This window comes from Canariomyces notabilis (genome assembly GCF_033297395.1).
Source record: "Canariomyces notabilis strain CBS 508.74 unplaced genomic scaffold N656scaffold_7, whole genome shotgun sequence".
In the NCBI taxonomy this organism is placed as follows: domain Eukaryota; kingdom Fungi; phylum Ascomycota; class Sordariomycetes; order Sordariales; family Chaetomiaceae; genus Canariomyces; species Canariomyces notabilis.
The window spans coordinates 251625-268297 of NW_027041829.1; the positions used below are offsets into that span (position 1 = coordinate 251625).

General features: G+C 55.0%; 8 protein-coding genes across 8 annotated transcripts; 4 read left to right on the forward strand and 4 right to left on the reverse strand.

Annotated features, from left to right (window-relative positions):
• The first annotated feature begins 117 nt into the window (after nucleotides 1-117).
• N656DRAFT_750747 (uncharacterized protein) lies at nucleotides 118-1189 on the forward strand. The gene is made up of 2 exons (XM_064813002.1): nucleotides 118-631; nucleotides 731-1189. Exons 1-2 carry the CDS (start codon nucleotides 417-419, stop codon nucleotides 1155-1157), a joined length of 642 nt encoding a protein of 213 aa, XP_064671310.1. The 5' UTR covers nucleotides 118-416; the 3' UTR covers nucleotides 1158-1189.
• Nucleotides 1190-1448: 259 nt separating this feature from the next.
• Nucleotides 1449-3202, forward strand: N656DRAFT_706660 (uncharacterized protein; the record flags this gene model as incomplete). The annotated part of the gene is made up of 2 exons (XM_064811370.1): nucleotides 1449-2919; nucleotides 3042-3202. 2 exons carry the CDS (start codon nucleotides 1449-1451, stop codon nucleotides 3200-3202), a joined length of 1632 nt encoding a protein of 543 aa, XP_064671311.1.
• A 309-nt stretch (nucleotides 3203-3511) lies between these two features.
• On the reverse strand, nucleotides 3512-4483 carry N656DRAFT_796969 (uncharacterized protein; the record flags this gene model as incomplete). The annotated part of the gene is made up of 3 exons (XM_064817586.1): nucleotides 3512-3899; nucleotides 3974-4157; nucleotides 4225-4483. The coding sequence occupies 3 exons, from the start codon at nucleotides 4481-4483 to the stop codon at nucleotides 3512-3514; spliced, it is 831 nt and encodes a 276-aa protein (XP_064671312.1).
• A 560-nt stretch (nucleotides 4484-5043) lies between these two features.
• N656DRAFT_750749 (Med5-domain-containing protein) lies at nucleotides 5044-8915 on the reverse strand (the record flags this gene model as incomplete). Its single annotated transcript, XM_064813003.1, has 4 exons — nucleotides 7868-8915; nucleotides 7555-7811; nucleotides 6327-7503; nucleotides 5044-6275 (listed from the first exon to the last, which is right to left on the reverse strand). The coding sequence occupies exons 1-4, from the start codon at nucleotides 8565-8567 to the stop codon at nucleotides 5044-5046; spliced, it is 3366 nt and encodes a 1121-aa protein (XP_064671313.1). The 5' UTR covers nucleotides 8568-8915.
• A 783-nt stretch (nucleotides 8916-9698) lies between these two features.
• On the reverse strand, nucleotides 9699-11826 carry N656DRAFT_828231 (uncharacterized protein). The gene is made up of 5 exons (XM_064818527.1): nucleotides 11619-11826; nucleotides 11337-11553; nucleotides 10805-11199; nucleotides 10475-10681; nucleotides 9699-10301 (listed from the first exon to the last, which is right to left on the reverse strand). The coding sequence occupies exons 2-5, from the start codon at nucleotides 11379-11381 to the stop codon at nucleotides 10181-10183; spliced, it is 768 nt and encodes a 255-aa protein (XP_064671314.1). The 5' UTR covers nucleotides 11382-11553; nucleotides 11619-11826; the 3' UTR covers nucleotides 9699-10180.
• Nucleotides 11827-12283: 457 nt separating this feature from the next.
• Nucleotides 12284-12634, forward strand: N656DRAFT_596763 (uncharacterized protein). Its single transcript, XM_064810231.1, has one exon. It carries the CDS (start codon nucleotides 12405-12407, stop codon nucleotides 12597-12599), a length of 195 nt encoding a protein of 64 aa, XP_064671315.1. The 5' UTR covers nucleotides 12284-12404; the 3' UTR covers nucleotides 12600-12634.
• Nucleotides 12635-13761: 1127 nt separating this feature from the next.
• Nucleotides 13762-14529, reverse strand: N656DRAFT_796972 (uncharacterized protein; the record flags this gene model as incomplete). Its single annotated transcript, XM_064817587.1, has 1 exon — nucleotides 13762-14529. One exon carries the CDS (start codon nucleotides 14527-14529, stop codon nucleotides 13762-13764), a length of 768 nt encoding a protein of 255 aa, XP_064671316.1.
• Nucleotides 14530-15479: 950 nt separating this feature from the next.
• On the forward strand, nucleotides 15480-16454 carry N656DRAFT_706972 (uncharacterized protein; the record flags this gene model as incomplete). Its single annotated transcript, XM_064811396.1, has 3 exons — nucleotides 15480-15551; nucleotides 15656-16113; nucleotides 16172-16454. The coding sequence occupies 3 exons, from the start codon at nucleotides 15480-15482 to the stop codon at nucleotides 16452-16454; spliced, it is 813 nt and encodes a 270-aa protein (XP_064671317.1).
• Between the last annotated feature and the right edge of the window lie 219 nt (nucleotides 16455-16673).

Sequence of the window (16673 nt, forward strand, 5' to 3'; positions counted from 1 at the left end):
CGTTGTGGGAATGGTCCTCGGGCTCGGACTGTTGACCTTGAAATGAGAAGCTCAGTAAAGGCTTTCTCCAGTTGCCGCACCAGGCACGGTGCAGATCATCAAACCATGCACTGTACGGTACCGTACAGCGTATGGATTGTAAGTACAGTACGTGTATGACAGCTCGGGCTGTTAGTGCATCCAAAATTTTGTATGCAGAAGTCATCCTCTCTACTACCGGTACCCTCTCTAACAGTAAGAGTTGTCCAGGACGGTTCAATACAAAGCCAATCAGCAGAGTCCCGATGATTTGCGCCCCTTATCAACGACTCTCAGTCGACCAGTTGCGCCCACTCCACAGGAAGCGCATTGCACTCGCCGACTCATCAGGATCGAACATACGAAGTTGATTAAATATCCTGAGACCGAATTCCAAAATGGAACCTGTTCAATCTCTCGCGGCCAACTATGCCGCGGCCATCAAAGTCATCGACGAGGCGCACGCACAGGACCCCAACACGATCGCGGGCGACCATGGCACTGTCCCGTACGAGCTTCACTACGCGCAGAAAATGACTCGCTGGCTGGCCAAGCGCAAACCAGACGCATCACCTGCGCTACAGCTCGCCTGCCGCGCCCAGCACTTTCGCCGGTAGGTTTTAGGTTTTGGCTCATCAATTCTTAAAGTCCTCCATGCCCTCCTTTTGACCCTCGTATTTTACCCTCGTATTCTAACCTCCATTATTCTCAGCTGGGAACTACCCCGATCCAGCTACCCCATGACACGCGCGGGCTACCTGACATGGCGCGCGAAGCAGAAGAGCCAAGCAGCGTTGCAGGTTGCCGAGCTGCTGTCTTCGTCGCCGGCAATCCAGCCGCCGCTGGGCCGGGACGAGGTTGAGCGGGTGGCCGCCCTGGTGCGCAAGGAAAACCTGAAGGACGACGAGGAAACGCAGGTGCTTGAAGACGTTGCGTGTCTCGTGTTTCTGGACGACCAGTTTGACGGGTTCGAGACAAAGCCCGAGATTGACGAGGACAAGGTGGTCGGGATCCTGAGGAAGACGTGGGCTAAAATGAGCAAAGAGGGTCAGCAATTGGCCCTGGGCATGCAATTGAGCGAGCGGGCCACGATGTTGATCCAGAAGGCGTTGGCCGTGGACGGGGAGGGGTCGAGTTAAGCTATTTTCCTCATGAATTCAGGCGAGGTTTGACGGCCGAACCGAGGCGGCGGGGCGGGGCGGGGCGGGGTGTGATTGTTACCGGCTCGGTATATTGCCTGCCGAACTGCGGGACGGATCGACGTGCATACCGAGTTGCCCGGCCCAAACTACCGGGCCCGGTAAAGTGGTTCTCGGAAGAGTGCTTGGAGTCAGTGGCATTACAAACTTGGTTCACTATCTCAAAATTCTTCCTCTTTTTTCCCTTTTGCTTTGATGCTAGGTTATTTCCCTCTACCAGAACCCCTGAAGATGGCGTCGACAATATCGCCATCAGAACTGTCCAAACACAATACGCTCACCTCCCTCTGGATCGCCTTGGATGGCCTTGTTTACGACTTCACCGAGTTTGCCCCGACTCACCCCGGCGGGGTGTCCATCCTCCTCCAGCATGCCGGCCGAGATGGTACGGCAGCCTACAATGCTGTGCATTCTGCTTCTCTTGTCAAGGCCATTCTCCCGACTTCCAAGCATCTCGGTCGTCTGTCCTCGCCGCCAGCGCCAGCTCCTTCCCCCTTGAAACCCCAATCATTGGCACCTGCTAAGCCCCCGCTGTCCTCGTTGATATCCTCGCACGACTTTGTTCACGCGGCGCACTCTTTTCTCTCCCCCAAGGCGCTCGCCTTCATCTCGTCGGCCGCCACTGACTGCCACACGCACCGCCGGAACAGCAGCGCCTACGCCGACATCACTCTCCGGCCGCGGGTTCTCATCGACGTGTCCGCCTCGATTTCGTTAGCAACGCACATGCTCGGCCAACCCGTCGCCTCCCCGATCTACGTGGCGCCCACATCTCTCGGCAAAACGGTCCACCCGGAAGGCGAGCGGGAGATTGCGCGAGCATGCAGAAAGCTGGGCGGCATGGCCCAAGTAGTTAGCACCAGCGCCAGCTTTCCCATCAGCGACGTGATTGCCGCCTGGAAGGAGGATGATGACGAGAACAACAACACCCATGACCCGCCCGTGTTCCTCCAGCTCTACGTCGACAAGCAAGCCGCCAACACAGCCGCCCTGCTCACCTCGCCCCCGATCCGCGAGCACGTAAAGGGCGTCTTCCTAACGGTCGATGCGCCTGTCCCCGGCAAGCGCGAGGCCGATGAGCGCGTCTCTCTCTCTCCGACCACCACCACCGCCATCACCACCCCGGAAACGAAAACCCCAACGGCAACAACAACAACAACACCCCAAGAAGTAACCACAACCCCCATGGCCGGGCGAACCACGCCGGCCGCCGATGCCCGCGGCGCCGCTCTGGGTAGACTGATGGCAAGCTACATCTCGCCCTCCCTGACGTGGTCGGACACGCTGCCCTGGCTGCGCAGCTTGCTCGAGCCACCACCCCCATCATCATCATCACCACCCGGAAGAACCCAAGGACGAAACAATAAAAACAAACCGAGACGAACGCCGCTGGTGATCAAGGGCATCCAGACAGCGCAGGACGCGGTGCTGGCCGTGCGCGCGGGCGCCGACGCCATCGTCGTGTCCAACCACGGCGGACGCAGCCTCGACACGTCGCCCGCGACCGTTTTGACTCTGCTCGAGCTGCAGCGCTGCTGTCCCGGGGTCTTTGACCGTCTTGAGGTCTATGTCGATGGCGGGGTTACGAGGGGTACTGATGTCTTTAAGGCGCTTTGTTTGGGTGCAAGGGCTGTGGGTGTTGGAAGGGGCGTCATGTACGCGCTTGGATGGGGGGAGGAGGGGGTTAGACGGTATATGGAGAGTGAGTTTTTTTTATTTTTATTTTTATTTTATTTTATTTTATTTTTTTTGAATGTTTTGGACTCGCATGGTTTGGAGGGGAGGAAGTAGAGTGACTGGTGTGAGGCTGACGATTGTGGGCAGTTTTGAATGACGAGCTGGTGACCACCATGAAAATGTGCGGAGTCACGAGGTTGGATGAATTGCATCCGGGCTTGCTGAACACGCGGGCAGTCGATCATCTCATTCCTGAGCAGCTTGGGGAGGAGCATCCGTATGCCAAGTGGAGAAGGAGCAAGCTCTGATGTCTAATGAGGGTAGGGATGAAGGAGTAGGAGACTGGCCGGCTTCAGGGGTGGGGACTGTTTACTTTTTGCCTGTTAGGGAAATCAAGGGGTTTGAGCAGACTTGTAGGGTTAGCAAATAGATTTCTGCATGCTACCCAACTACTATATGTTCTGTACTTCAGCCAGCCGTAAAATGGAGACCATAAGTACCACATAATCAACGTTGTTCAGCCGCGAAACTTCATAAGTGAGCAGTGAGCAGTGAACTCCACAAGTGCCTTTGATATGTCCACAGTCCATCCTCGACGACATAATCTACTCTCAGTCTTAGGCAAAAACAGGGCCCCTGCTATTCTGCCGCCTGAGCGCCCAAATTCCCCAGAGAATCAGGGCAATGGCAGCTAGGCCGCCGACCACGCCGCCGACAATGGCGCCTATCGGAACCGAAGAAGAGGAGGAGGAGGGTTCGTGCGGCGCGATAGGGGTTGCGTTGCTTGAGTTGCTGCTGCTAGAGACAGTAGTGCTAATCGTAGTGGTGGAAGACGAGCTGCTACTCAGGCTGCTGCTGCTAGACGAGGTGCTGGTCGGCGAAGGAGTCGGAGTCCTCCATACCTTGCCCGTGCCGTCGGCCTTGGCGCAGCCGAGAAACGTGTAGCCGATCAGGCCGTCATCTTGGTACTTGTGTGTGTAGCAGCGGGGGTAATTTGAGTTACCACTGTTGGCGGGTTAGTAGGTAGTAGGTAGTCACTTCAAGTTGTGTCAGCATGGTTCATGTTGGAAAAGACGTACCACCACAGCGTTCTGCCGTTAGGGTATGTATAGCGATACTTTTCCGCTGAGTCATAGCAGACTGTGGGAACCAAGCAGTCACTTGAGAGGTCATGACTTTTCGAAACGGTATCGCAGCACCCAAAGTAGGAGTTGACATCGTTGTATGCGCAGAGCTGTGTGCTGGCGCAGAACAGGGGAGACTCTGCCCGGGAATTAGCAACGCGTACCACTACTAGTTGTGTGAAACTCATGATTTCACGGTAGCTCACCCCTTTTGCCGTCCATGTACCCGCACACGTTCGTGTTAACGGTAACGGTGCCCGGATCCGGCACTAGTAGTAGTTTTCTGGGAGTTGATATCTCTGGGGGAGCGGTTGGGACTGGAGACTGCGAGCCAAGCGAGAGCATCGAGTCAACCGTCTCGTGAGCCGGAGTCCACCTCGGCTCGTCGCTGCTCCATTTCGAGACATTGCCTTGAACCTGGTAGACAGCGCAGGTCAAGAGTGCGTAGCCAAGTGTGTTTTTCATCGCCAGCAGATAGTACTAGTAGTGATCAAAACAGCTGTGAGAGTGCCCTTGGAAGAGAAAAATCGGGAGCTTGAATCCTCAACGACGCTTCAGCTGGAAAGGTCAAGTTTATGAGTCTGGCTGATGAACAAGGCTACTAATATTAGTAGTGACTCCAGGGACCGTCAGAGATTGATCGGAACGCTCGCTCCATCTTGAAATCTTGCGGCCAACCTCTTAACAAACATGGCGTGCCAGCAAACATGTCGAGAGAGTCACAGAAGCAGCAGGTTGGCTTCATGGCAAGGCCAGCATCATCAACGATAGTTATCCATCTAGAGCGCTAAGGAAAGATGATATGTAAGGGGTCATCCAACGGGCCATCCAGTCTTACGACTTAGTCTGTCCTCCAGAGCACAAAGCCCACCCGTGACTCAGACCCCGTTCGATACACAAGTACAACCATGTACGATTGGATTCTGAACGAATATGCGAAAATATCCAGACTCCATGCTAAATCTTGGTACATTCCTTTTCCACATGCTCTCAGCCCATCACAAACCCCAACCTCCCCCTTCAACTCAACTCATATCCATATCCCACGCCGAAAAATCCGCCCCAAAATCACTCGCCCCCGACAACCCACCAAAGATCTCATCCCCTCCCAAATCCAACCCCCCTCCCGCCGCCGAACCCGTCGCGCTTCCCAACCCACCCAAATCCATCCCCGACCCCTCCAACCCAGCCGTATCCAGGGACATGGCATCAACAACCGAATGATCGCCCGCAGCGGCACCCGTGGCCACGGCAGCAGCAATAGCATCGCCCAGGGCATCGTGCCCGCCGACGCCCAGCCCGCCAACGAGGCCATCAGTCCCCTGCAGCATGGCGGCGGCGACGGCGGCCGACGACGCCGAGGGGGCCGGCACGGCGAGCTGCGCCTCGACGCGGCGGTGGAGCCTGACGACCGTCTCGGCCAGGACAGGGTCGGTTTTCTGTATGCGCCGAGCGCAGCCCTCGGCCTCGGCCTTGAGCGCCTCGCGCAGCGTGATGCGCCGCTGCTGCTGCGACGGTGCGTGGTGCACGTCACTCCCATGGCCGTCGTTGCCAGCGCCGCCACCACCGAAACTACTAGTACCGGTCAGCGCGGCATCGCTCGCTGCGTCCGGGGCGCAAATCATGGCCGTGACAACGTCGTATGCAATGCTGGACTGCGGGGTGTGGGCGAAGGATTTGAGCTCGTCGAGGAGGATGGCCAGGAGACGCTTGGCGCCGAGCATCTTGAGCGCAACGAGCGTCTGGCGGTGCGTGTACGTGGCGGGCATGCCGTTCAGAGGCGGATGCTGGGCCCATTGGACCAGCGACTGGACCGTGTGACGGATGGCGGCGGATAGGCCACCGTTCGCGACGGTGGCGGTATTGGTGGCGGGGCTGCCGTTTGCTGCGGCGGCGGTCGTGTTGCTAATGTTCGTGTGCGCGCTGGTCCACGACTCGAGTTCGTTGTGATCGGCGCCGCCTGTTCGGCGCGAGACTGAGAGGTTCTCTTGGATGGCGCGAAGGAGCGGCTCCACCTCCTGGCATTTGGGGTCCTGGCGTTGGTATGACCGTAAAGCGTGCTCCAGCGGCTTGGCCACAATGTTCAGTACAGACGAGAGCATGGCTGATGCTTCATTGGAGATGGATGTTGGTTGCAAGATGAGCTGCAGCATCTTGATGATGGCGCCCTGTATTTGGGGGCCGCCTGCCCACAGTTGGTTCGACAAGTACAAGATCGCCGGGACAAGAGATGGTAACAGGAGGACATGAACCAGGTCTGTTATCCATCAGTACCATCTTTACAAGGTTATGAGCAGGGGATACTCACACTCGACTCCGCCTTTTAACATTTCGTCGCTGAGACGCCCGGCGCTTAGAGCGAGGACAACTTGGTGGAACAGAGTGGGCACTAGCAGATAGAAATCCTGCGGAGGACACGACGACATGGTCTCATCCCCGAGAGCCCCGGCTTCGGTGCCAAAAAGACTATGAATCCAGCCGGCAAGGTGGGCCTTCTCCTGGTCGTCCAGCTCCTCCAGTGGCCGGCAGAGATCGCCACCGCTCAAAAGCTTCGCCATGAACGAGTCTGGCGAGCGGATGCCCAGATCCGCCGGCGAGAGACCGTACCGGTACACAAAGGCGAGCAGGAGAAGCAGGATTGACCCGAACTCCTCGTACACGGGCTGGTATTCGCCCTGATCCTCGTCATACGCGCCCCAGTTATCAAGGAGCTCACACAGCGGGTGCAGAATCTTATGCGGTCTCTCGAAAAGAAGAAGGACGTCCAGTGCCAGGGGCTTTCCGGCTAGCTGGCTGCATAGCTGCTTGAGGGTCATCGTTTCTTTGCTTCGGCAGAGACTCCCAATCACCTGTAGCCACGGGTCAGCATACCCGTTGAAGCACTCGTTTGAATCCGCATCACATGCCTCAATGATAGCCTGCGCTGCTGCGCCCACATTCCCATTCATATTATCCAGCTCCGCAATCAGCTTCTGTGCTCTATCCACGTCTTGGAGACATGACTGAACTAGATTCTCCTTCACGTAACGACCTTCATCTGGCAAGGACTGGTATGTTATATCTCCCAAAAGGCTTTCTATTGCCCTCTGCGAAAGCAATCCATGGAGCTGGCAAGAGAAGCAAAAGTCTTGCCGGACCGAATCGTGAAATGAAGAACCTGTGTTGCTCATTTCGAACATGCCGGAAAGCGTGGGGAACACGTTGGTGTCCACCTGGCCCAACGCTTCTGTAATGCACATCTCGGGATTGAAGGGATACATTGGTGACGAGGCCGCCAGCGAGACTAGGATCAGGGGCACTTTGTTGACCACGTAAGACTTAAGCACATGGCCGGTTTTTGGCCCCTCGTTGCGGAAGACGGCGTTTGCTAGGATGTCAAAGGATGCCAGGATGAGTTGTACGGCTGTCGATTGTAAATCCCCCTGATATCTGTTGTGTAGGTATGTAAACAGGGCGACATCGTCGAGCAGAGGCCGACCGACAAGCTGCCTGGCATTAGCATCAGACAGGTAACAGCAGCGCTGGTCGAGACTCACCGCAGCGTTTAGATAGATGTATAAGCCTGCTCTCGAGTTGACTATGGGCAGATCCGGAAGCTGGAAGCTGTCTAGACCCAGGAGGTTGTCCATGTAGCTGTTCATCTCGGACACAGCCGCGTCCTTCTTATCTGCGGGCAAGAACTTGGAGAGAGTTTGCGTCCGGAATAGCTCCAACTGCCCTGCGATCTCGGACGACGCTTGCATTACCAAGGGGAGGAAACGCTCCAAGCTCTCGGAAAGCGCTCTGCAGATGCCTGCCGGCGCTGTCAGCCGTTGCTTCGCGAGATACAGAACGGGAGTCGCTCCCTACCTTCGAAGCTTGGGCGATTCAGTGTAGACAGAACTACCTGGTTTTGACTAAAAGTGAACACAAATAGTACAAAGGCGTTTCGAGACTTCTCGGTCTCGTCCTTAGCCTGAAGACCGTGTATAGAGCCAAACATATCTCGCGAAAAAGCGGCCGCAGCTTCAGTGTAGAGCGTCATCCACCTGGCTATGACCCTGGCCACGTCGAGGACATGCTTGCTAGTCTTGATTTCCGAGCCATGGTCCACCGCCTTTGCAAGACGTAACAGCAAGTTCTCCTCAAACTCGTACGAATGCTTCCATCGGGCGATTTTCCTTGACTCCTTTGTGGCACCATTCTGCTCCTTCTTGATTGTGTCGCCAGCAAACACGGCCGCATCGTGCGTTTGTGCCTGCACCAGCGAATGTGCCGTTGAGTACTTGTATGCTGCCTTCAGCACGGCGCCCGCGCTCAGGCGGCCCTGCTCCTTGAGCTCGTGCAGGTACGCCCGCTTTCGTCTGTCGGGCGCGTAGCAGAAGCTGGGCGTCGGACGCAACAAAAGATCGGCGAGGAGGTCTGGTGGAAGCGGATGCTTTGCGAACAGGATCCGGGCAAACTCGGCGAAGCGGTCGGGGTCCAACCGGCAATTCTCCGCTCTCGTCAGGAGCTTGTTCCATTCTCCTATCGCGGCGCGCAAGCGTGATAATGCTGTGTTCGTCTCCATGATGGTCGCATTGGTCGGATGGATGCTGTAGTGTGAACGAAATCGGACGGGATTTTGACTGTCAAACGGCGATATGTTACATATTCCTTCTCCAGATTTGTGGGAAAGAGCCTTGTATTGTACGCATACTTTGCTGATTGGAATGCTAAACTACCTTAGAGTTCAGGTTCAACGGCTCAGATGAAGCCGACTTGGACTCTCCTGTACAGTATGTGAAGGCGCGATGGTTGAGGCAAAGACACTGTGCAGTGGTACAGGTACATACAGTAGCAGTAAGCACCAGTAGAAGCTCGAAAGAATTCCCTACCGTATATTCTTGGGAAATTGAGCTAACCCTACTGCAAATGCTAAGGCTAGCAACCAATCCCAGCCTTACTCTGTCCTACCTGCTTCAACTTTTCATGCGATGTAATGTCGAAGCATACGGTTTGAAGTGGGCGGGACACTGAATAGATACGTTAGACTCGCAGTAGGGTCGGCTCAATTTCCCAAGAATATACGGTACTCGTCAGGGCTTCATAATCGGCATCTGCCCCACTACTTCGTAGAGGGTCAGGGACGCTGATTGGGAACAAACTTTTGATTGGGAAAATGGAGGTACTTCCATTTACTAGCGCATTTCATACAAATTCAAGTATACTAAATTTTGTGCATTATACCATCAAAGTCCATAACATAGTGATTTATCCACCACAGAAATTCCCAAGGATACTCGATTAGTTGCATCCACCTACCTTAACAGCATCACAGATATCGCTCTATCGCCACCATCCCTCTAATGTAGGCGACAAAGCAATGCAATCTACCTGCAAGCATTTGAAAATGGTCAAATACTATATATATGGCTCTGAAATGTATATGAGCTCGATTTTTCGCGTTGCTCTAGCGCGGTTCAAAAATGCGTATGCATGCAAGCAGTATAGGTGCAAGAAGACGGTATGACATTGGATTGCTAGCAAATTTGTATGGTAGGGCATGTAGTGGCGTCAATTTTCCCAATCAAAAGTTTGTTCCCAATCAGCGTCCCTGACCCTCTACGAAGTAGTGGGGCAGATGCCGATTATGAAGCCCCTGACGAGTATTTAAATCTCGGGGTCATTTGAGCCTCACTTGGCCGAGCATAAGCGAAATACTATGACTGTACCAAAGTAAGTACATTTGATATTTAAGGTACATACGCCCCTGTATTGTACACTGAGGTACAATACAGACAAAGACCTCCGTACTGTATCCGTTCTCATCAGCAGTTCATTAATCCAACCAGTTCCTTGGTACTTCACCTCAACTCCTGGTTGCGTGTAGACTGATCAACCGTAGCCCAACTCCCATTGCAGAACGTCTTCTTGTGCATGTGCCGATCTCAAACCCCTCGAAGACCCCAACGGACGACACCATGTATCTTCTCAGTCTCGACCCTTTGTACTCACCTCGAAAACAGCACGGAGACTGGAACTAGCCAACCTCAAGCCTCCTTAGTCATACAGCAACCCGCCCGCCCACCAACCGGTAAAACCCTCTACCTAACGCGAGAATGAAAACACAGAGTATAGTACAAACCAGCGCCGTCCAGTTCTCACTTGTCGCAGTAGACCCAATGAGGACATGCCATGGCCTCAGTCCTCCTCCTGCTTAACATGCACTCTTCCCCTTGCCCTCCCAAAGCCAGGAGCCATAGACGCAGCCCCGGGCCCAACGGGCTGCGTTCGCGCCTCTGGTGCCCTTGGCCCGAGCATCCTAGTCGTTCACAACACACCGTTAATCATGAGCCATCAGTCGTGAGTCGTCAGTCATACACCAATGCCCGCCCTCTCCTATGCAATTGAGCCGGGACAAAAGCCGAAAGGAAAGACCATGCCGTTCTCCGGCTCCAGGATCCAAACTGAGTTCAAACAAACAAAGAAACCTACCAATCCTGCATCGCAAGCCATTCACTCCACGCCGACTCTGCAGCCACAATCTCCGCCTCGGTGACATTGCGCAGCGGCTTCAGAAAGGGGACCGCCTCGGCTTGTCCCATATCGTAGGCGCGCTTGACGTCGAGCCAGCTGCCGCTCTTGGCCGCAAACAGGAAATTCCGCCGTTCCTGCTCGTGCACCGGTCCGATGCCCGCGCGCCTGAAGAAGGTTAAACCCATGAACCACATCAGTCGGATCAAACATGCCCTTTTCCACTGAAGTGGGCGGGGGGTAGGGAGAGGGGGGGGGCAACCCTGCTTTATCCTCATGATTCGTACGTACCAGTCATCCCCAAAGAAGCCGTGCAGTACAGCAGGAATATCAAAGCCCGTCGCTACCAGCCGGCGAATGTACGGCTGCAAGACGGTGGTGTCGGCTACTGGTACCGGTCCTGGCAGCCGCGCCGAGCCGGGGCTGTGGTGAAAAGGGGCGGCAGCTGCTGGTGGCGTGGGGAGGAATCCCGGGGCCTGGGCGAGAGAAGGCGAGGAGCCGGAGCGGGAGAGGCGGAATTGGTTGGTATGGGCGACTGCTGCCTTTTGGAAGGGTAGTTGGATATTAATGAATGCTGCCAGGGCCTGCACGGGGCCGTTGTACTGTGCATGTTCCAGGAAGTAGCGGAGGCAGGATTGGAAGTAAGGGTGCCAGTCGAAGATGTCGAACTGAGCGTCAAGGAAAGGCTGGGACAGGAAGGGTGTTGTTAACCTTGGCTGACCAAGAAAAACCGGCCGCTGTGATGAAGTGGTGAACTGGGTGTGACGAAGGTTGCATGAAGGAGAACAGTTGAAAGCATAAACATGGAGATTTCGTATAGTACCTGTTCCTCCTGGAACGACTGATCGCCTTCCTGGGGCATCGCCATTGCTTTCCGGCCACCTGCCAGATAAGGAGGAAAGGGAGGAATGAAGTTGGCTAGTATACGGATCGAGACCGTCAAGGTGTTCCGTCCTTTTGATTCAACGGGCTACGCAAATAAAAACAGAGCTGAGAGGCTAATTGGTAGGTATCGAGGTATTACAGCACTTTGCTTCGTACTAGAAGAACCGTTACCGGGAGCTGATCTGTTTCGTCTTGTTTTTTTGTTACTAGAGGAACCTACCCTGGAGCAAAGCTCGGTTTTCCAGACTGGCAGGGCTGCGGCTAGGACGCTGGGGAGAAGACCCTAGGACTAAACGTTACGTTGATCAAGCAGGAGGGTGCTAATTCGGGAGCTCAGGATGCCTGATGAGGCACAACGAATTGATCACAGTAGGTAGGCAGGCAGAAGATGATGGGAGGAATGGGGGTCGGAGACACAGGAGTGTTTGGGCCCGCAGGGGTTTTATAACTTTAGAACCGGTTGCGCCTGACTGAACCTTGAAGGCAGTTAAGTGCATGTGCCTGTTTGGGAAAGAGATACCAGTATTGTACTGTACACTAAGGTACCTTGTGCATCTAGAAATGCACGTGGAACTGCTGAGCTGATGGCAGGGGACTCCCAAGACTACGGTAGCCAGGAACCAGGGCCGGCCGTCTCTGTATGTGAGGTACTCGAGCCGCGGTTAAACCTACACACAGACTGCGATATTGGAACCCCAATGGACCGTTTAAGCGACGTCGATCATCGAATACGGAATGTGTTTTCTCTCAAATACATGGAATAGGGAGCACGGAAACATCCCTGCTGGGTATAGTGTGTGTCCTCTTCTCCTTGCTTGTACTTCAAGGTTGGATTCCACTGCTGGAAAGAGCCGAGGGCCCGAGGAGCACATTGCAAGACGATAACAAACATGAGCGACTTGGTGGCGCCAAATTTATAACCAAGGAATCGCAAAGTGGACGATGCGGACGGAACTATTTTCGAACTGTACCTTTCATCCTTCGTCCTCCGCGGGTTCCATATCCTATGCGTCGGCCGAGGTCAGTGAACCCAATGGAGGTACGGTGTCGTGGAGAATGTGAATGTTGCCAATCCTTGAACGAGAGTGCCGACTCTGCCGAGTGCCGTGCACCCTGCAAGGGCACACTGCGAGGGCAAGGCCGGCTGTTTGGCGCGCGGTTGGCCGCGAATCAGGACCCTCTTGCAAGCCAAGGGCGCTAATCAATCACTGGACGACAGGGATCCGGTGCATGGGGATGTTTACGCTTAGGTACTGCACGTACCTCTGTACCTAGCCCCGCGTTGAGGGATACGACAGCCAAGTCGGTATAGATTGTACATGGCGTGCATCATGGCCATCATGGTCGAGCTTCTGTGTTGTGCAGAGGTCGATCTGGGATCCTCGGCGCAACGTACAGTACATACCTACACGAGCAAACAGTACCTTAGGAGTAACCTTACACTGGTGCAGTGGTGACTGATGTCGAGGGACCCAGAATTTCACATGGGCTCAACATCGCGGAGAAGCCGATAAGCTGGGCCAATGGATGACATGATGTGTACTACAAGCTTGCACCGAACCTCGGCCGGCCCGACCAGTCGGTTCAATGGTGCTCCGCTCATGGCAGCTAGGCAGGGCTCACCTCAAGGCTTTGAGTCGGACATGGCCGGGCTGATGAATAACCGGAAGCAGCCCGATGCCTTCAACTGATCGCGACAATTCATCCGTGGGCCGGAATACAAAATGACTCTATGGGCCTCAAACAGACCAACAGAGCCTGAGAGCACGGGTCGCAGGAGTCAGGACACAGACTGGATAGTGTGGGGGTCGCAGCCGCCATGCATCCTCGATGATGCCGCTTCCTCGTTCCAAATAGTGGACTGTACAATCCTTCACTACCACCCCAGCTCGGCACTGCTACCACACCCACCTCTTATGGCCACTAACATTCTTCCGCCGACTTCATAGAATCGCCGGTGAACCTCGGAATGCAGTAACGACATGACAGTACTAGGTAAGGTAGGTATGCACTTGGTGTGGTCTAGACTTCTAGAATCTAGACTACGGCTTCAACGGCATTTCTCTGTAACAAGCAGCATTACCTACCTAACTGATGTCGGATATAGGATGGGGAGGTAACCTGAGAGGAACATCGTCACAGGGCCAGACAACGTTCAAAAGAGCTCAAGGCCCTACCGAGCGCCTCTAGGCATTGGTTCAAGCTTTCATGGTACGTTAGACGGCCTCTCCGATTTGATCGAGACCACCGCTTTACGATCTGCGTTACTACGCTTACAGATACAGAAAGCGATAGCAAGGGGGCACTGCGCACTATTCGTTCATTTCCGTTCCATACCTACGGTTCAAGCCTCCCCTCGGTGGTCATCTAGTACTAGATACTAAGTAGTGCTCTTCCCCCGGGAGAGCCCGACCAAGACCCGAATTGCCAGCCGTTGCAAACACAGTTCTCCTTTCCAACCCATCGAGCCAGTCCCTGTACCATGCGGCAAAGGTCAGCGGTGTCCCATCATGGTGCAACAAAGGGCCGATTCCCGCATCGTCGACAATGCGATTTTCCCACATCTGCCCTCGAGCAGCGCCGCTAACAACGAGGCCGATCCAAGAAGCGCAGCCAATCTCGCAGAGCGTCAGCAGGCCCGAGGTGTGCTCCTCAATGACTCGCCACTGCCGTTCAGACCACCCGTCGCGAGCGCAATTGTAATCATGCTCTGTCTCAAAGTCTTCCTCATTGGGTTCCGCGGGCAGAAAGTCGGAAGGATGGAAGGTGGTCGTATGGAGAAACGGCTCAGCAAGGCGGTCCATGTCGTTGGGGGGTACCGTATCCTCATCCATCGTTTCCCACTTATTACTCGCAGTCTTGCGTAGAGGACATATGCCGTAGTGCGGGCCAGCGCCTCCATTGCCGGCTTGTAACAGGAAAGAGCGGTATTCCTCGGGCAGCCGGACACCGATTTGGGTTTCGATTTGAGAGACCTCCTTCTCTGATAATACGGGCTCTAGCTCCAAACGGACGTGGTCATGACGGACTGATTCGGGGGGTAGTGCGGCAGCCAAGCGGGCGAGTCGAGGCTTTATGTCAGACCATTGCCCCGCTTTGTTTGGTCCGCCGGGTTGAGCAGTGGTCGACATTCTGCAGCGATACCAATTAGGCTTCTAGCGTCTCTAAGATATCAACATCAGTTTCAACTTGGATCGTTGTTACGGCATGTTCGTTCATCAAGGCTTCGTGTGCGGGGAACGCCGAACCGGTGGCTGTCTTCTAGGCACCGTTCCGAGTCATACGCCACTTCTGCGGAACGCAGCAAGATGTCATTTCGGGCAGCCAATACACGTGTAGAGCTCTCTAGCTGCTGTTTGAGGCAGTAGGCTGAGGGACTGTCCGACGCGCTCAGCTTCTGTCCGACTCAAGTTGCCGCAGTTGGGTGCCACGGAGGCAATCTACCGCTGGCGCTCTAGTTATCAGCCCGACATTGTCGTATGGGGTGGTGTCTTTAGTATAGGTGTTGACATGGGTTTTCTTCTGCCTATCCATGGATAGGGCTAGAGGATCGAAATAGATTCGAAAAGTACCAATGCTGATTACGATGCCTCAGGGGAGTATCATCGTAGCGGCGAGGTCCAGAGCTGAGGCGATCTGAGTGGAAACCATACTGATATCATATAGCGGGGTTTTACCGGCCGTTGAACAAGCTTACTTGCCGTAGACATCTTTCATCGTAAGACTGTCCATGGTTGTTTGTTGACTGTTAACGAGGGCTCCAGCCGAAGCTCGTAATTAATACCTACCTATCTACATACCTTAGCTGGGTAGGCAATGAATAGGCACCGCTATATGCATACTCAGGGTCCACACTTAACACTACAGCCGCGGTGCACGAGCCACGACGAAGCTAGCGTGCGCTAGTTACGCTAAACGTTGGTAGCAATTACCTCAGCTAGCTGGAGGCCAGATTGCACACACGACGTTTTTGCGATATCCGCAAGCTTGCTGTTGGGATTCGGTTTCTCTGCCAGAACTCCCAATCCTCTTCTTTCTCTTCTTTGTCATCCCTCTTTTTGCTCCTTTCGTCACCGGCGCTATGGTCAGCTTCAAGTGGTCTTCTCTCGCCCTCCTCGCCCTGCGAGTTGCGACCGTCTTCGCCGCGGACGATGTAAGTTAATTTGGATGCCACACCTTGAGCCCCTTTTCTTGCTCCTCCATTCGCGCTTCGCGTGCAGTGCTTGCAGCCCAATTACTAACGCCTAGGCCACACAGACGGACTCCGAGCCTGCTACATCGGCCCCGACCGATCACCCGGAGCTCAAGGCCGACATTGAGACGACCTTCCCCGACGCCGACATCTTTGGCGTGAAGCTCGTCAATGGGCGCGTGACCAAGGCTCTAATCGAGGTGACCAACCATGAGGATACGCCAATTGACGTCGCCTTCATCGGCGGCGCGCTCAAGACCACGCAGCCCTTGCCCGAGGGCGCTCCCGAGTCGGCCCGCATCATCCGCAACCTGACAGCCGTTCGATATGGCGTGTCGATCCCCGCTGGCGAGAAGCACCAGCTGCCCTTCCAATTCGTTCTCGACATGATGCCCCAGGACGTCATGGTTGAGCTCGTCGGCGTCATCACCCACACGGCCACCAACCAGATCTTCCAGGTCCAGATGCACAGCGGCCCGGCCAGCATCGTCGAGCCCCCGACCAGCCTGTTCGACCCTCAGATGTAAGCCCTCTATCATCCGCATTTTCCTGCCCTCCCGGCTCTAACATTGAGCTCTTAGCATCTTCCTCTACCTCTTCCTGACCGGCCTGTTCGGCGCGACGCTGTACTTTGTCTACAAGACGTGGATCGAGGCGCTCTTCCCGCAGGCCCGCCCCGCCAAGGCCGCAGGTGGCAAGAAAGCCCGCAAGTCACAAGGCGAGCCCCTTTCCGGTTCCGAGTCGGCCGGCGCCACCAGCGGCGCCGACGCCAAGGACTACGATGAGAGCTGGATCCCTAGCCATCACATCCAACGCCCCGTGGCGAAGCGCGTCAAGGGCAGCTCCACCGGCAAGTCTAAATAATGTACCATGTTAGACGAAGGACTTGCAGAGGATTAAGAGCCACCGAAAAGTTGGGCCGCCAAGCTGGCTGGTTCAGTGAAGATGAGTGAGGATATAGGGGAGCGGGAATGCCCATTTAGCTGCACGTTATAATCATCATCCCTCACGTTCAACCCTCTGTATCTATATTAGGGTATGGGAAGGAAAAAGGGAACGGACGGCGCTGGAAGAACGAACAAT